The sequence below is a fragment of the Priapulus caudatus genome, unplaced genomic scaffold, assembly GCF_000485595.1.
Source record: "Priapulus caudatus unplaced genomic scaffold, Priapulus_caudatus-5.0.1 Scaffold1622, whole genome shotgun sequence".
NCBI lineage: Eukaryota > Metazoa > Priapulida > Priapulimorpha > Priapulimorphida > Priapulidae > Priapulus > Priapulus caudatus.
Genome location: NW_014578683.1, coordinates 30,253 through 32,422, shown reverse-complemented (window position 1 = coordinate 32,422; position 2,170 = coordinate 30,253). Strand labels below are relative to the sequence as shown.

At 44.1% G+C, this 2,170-nt stretch overlaps 1 protein-coding gene across 5 annotated transcripts in view; it reads right to left on the bottom strand.

Annotated features, from left to right (window-relative positions):
* Window positions 1-2,170, bottom strand: part of LOC106817186 (D-threonine aldolase-like) — a 10,674-nt gene that overhangs the window by 7,414 nt on the left and 1,090 nt on the right. For all 5 annotated transcript variants that reach the window (XM_014821847.1, XM_014821848.1, XM_014821850.1 and 2 more), the window contains exons 2-3: window positions 637-732; window positions 33-196 (exon numbers count right to left, since the gene is read on the bottom strand). In XM_014821847.1, coding sequence (XP_014677333.1) covers window positions 33-196; window positions 637-732 — 260 coding nt within the window. The remainder of the gene's footprint in view (window positions 1-32; window positions 197-636; window positions 733-2,170) is intronic.

Genomic DNA, 2,170 nt, shown 5'->3' with positions numbered 1-2,170 from the left:
TTAGCTCTTGATATAATTTGTGCGTAGATCACCTGTCCTGTCCAACATTTACTTCGACGACGACTCCAAGCTTTACGTCGCAGTTCTCAGCGGCTTGAGACACAGTCCTTAGGTTGTCCTCGTCGTCAACGCACACGGAAATGTCGGCATCTCTCGCCAGGGCCGCGAGTCTTAGCAGCTTCGGCAACCCTATTACCTGTGCAGCGAAGAAACAGACGATGATAACACAAGGCACACGTGTGAGCCCATGCAATCCTTATTCAGAAGATATAAAGATACATGTACGCACTCGTTTTGGTGTAGCATCGGAACTCATGCATCATGCATGCTAACATATGTACGTATAGCCAATATGTATGATTTTATATTTAGGATAGTGTTTGGCTGGAAAATATTTCTCATTTTATATAGTCGTTAAATTAAACACACAGTGCCACCTAGTGACAAAAATATTTACAATTGCAAAGTATGATTACAATAATTATTACAGCAACTAGAAAGTTCCTTGATTGAAGTTGAGAAAGTTGACTCAGTGTCATAGTTGGCATTTGCAGTTGACAACACTATATATATTATCATGGAACACGATTCATGATTGTAGATTAGAATAAATATATTGTATAATTATATGCAAACCTGATTGGAAACCAAAATGTTTTTTATTCCGCCAGCTACCATACTCTCAGCCTCTGTCAGTGTCTGACAGCAGATTCCCACTGCTCCATGTGCAACCTGGATTAGAAATTTAACTTGTGGTATAGTCGCTATTACACATATAGGCTTAGGGTACATGTACACTACACGGGTAGATCTGTATTTGCACTAAACCTGGTATAATATATACATATCTACCATTTTTACCTGTCAATGAGCAAGTAGTGATAGTGTTGGTTATTGAGTAAAGTGTGAGCAAACCAGCCAACATGGGCCTTGCATGTCATGCACACGCAGTAATACACGCAAGCACGCGTATATTTTGCACGGACATAACTCGGCAGTTCTGTAATCAGTAGCGGTTTGTAAGAAGAATTGGAGGGTAGGAGAAGATACAAATATCCTTGATCCAATAATCCAACTATAGGGGTTACAACCACGATCTTGTTTGCTAATATATTTGCATCTAGCCTCTAGGGGAAAGGGCAGCGATGTGGATATATAGACCATTCAAATTTCAATGTTTTCCCCATGCAGCATGCGTATGTCCCTTCCCAGCAAAAAGTCATATATGCACCTCCAGGCCGCTATAGTATACCATAGATATCCTATATACAGTGTATATCGGCATAGATAACTAACTGTCCAATGTTATTCAAAATTGCCAAAAGCTATCTATGAGCTATGCAAACCAAGCGGACCATATAGTTTGTTGCAAACTTGAGTTAGTGGCGCCTCCTTGCAGCCAAAAATGACACTACCTAAAGCTAAACCATATACACACAGTTTATAAATGCGATTACTATGACCAATCACTACTCTAGGCGAAGTTATAAATCATAGATTCAAATTGACAGGAGATTTCTCTGTTATAAACCTATGAACAAATTTACGGCTGTGCATATTAATGCTCATAGGGTCTATGTCCCCCAGGGTACTGCCGGAACGTACCCTGGGTACGGTCCGGTATACCGGAACGTAACCTGGTCACTATTTAATATGGTTAGGGTTAGGGTTAGGGTTAGGGAGTAGGCGTAGGCGACTCCCTAGACTCGTTAGTAGAGTAGGCGAGGTACGGTCCGGCATATTAGATAGTACCAGGGTACGTTCCGGGAGTACCCCGGGGGACATAGACCCTCTCAGCCATATTAATTAGGCCGTGGCTACGCGACCGGTTCCGGACGAGGAGCCGCTAGGCTACGCGTCCAGACATCCATCAAACACAGTGATCTTGTGACACCTACACGTATGATTGCGCAACGGGACGCTCTGCTGATTGCCGAGTGTGTGTGTATGTGTGTGTGTATGCGTGAGAGAGAGCTAGAGGTGTGTGTGCATGCACGCGCGCGCGTGTGTGTGTGTGTGTGTGAGAGAGAGAGAGAGCTAGAGGTGTGTGTGCATGCGCGCGCGCGCGTGTGTGTGTGTGTGTGAGAGAGAGAGAGAGCTAGAGGTGTGTGTGCATGCGCGCGCGCGCGTGTGTGTGTGTGTGTGAGAGAGAGAGAGAGCTAGAGGTGTG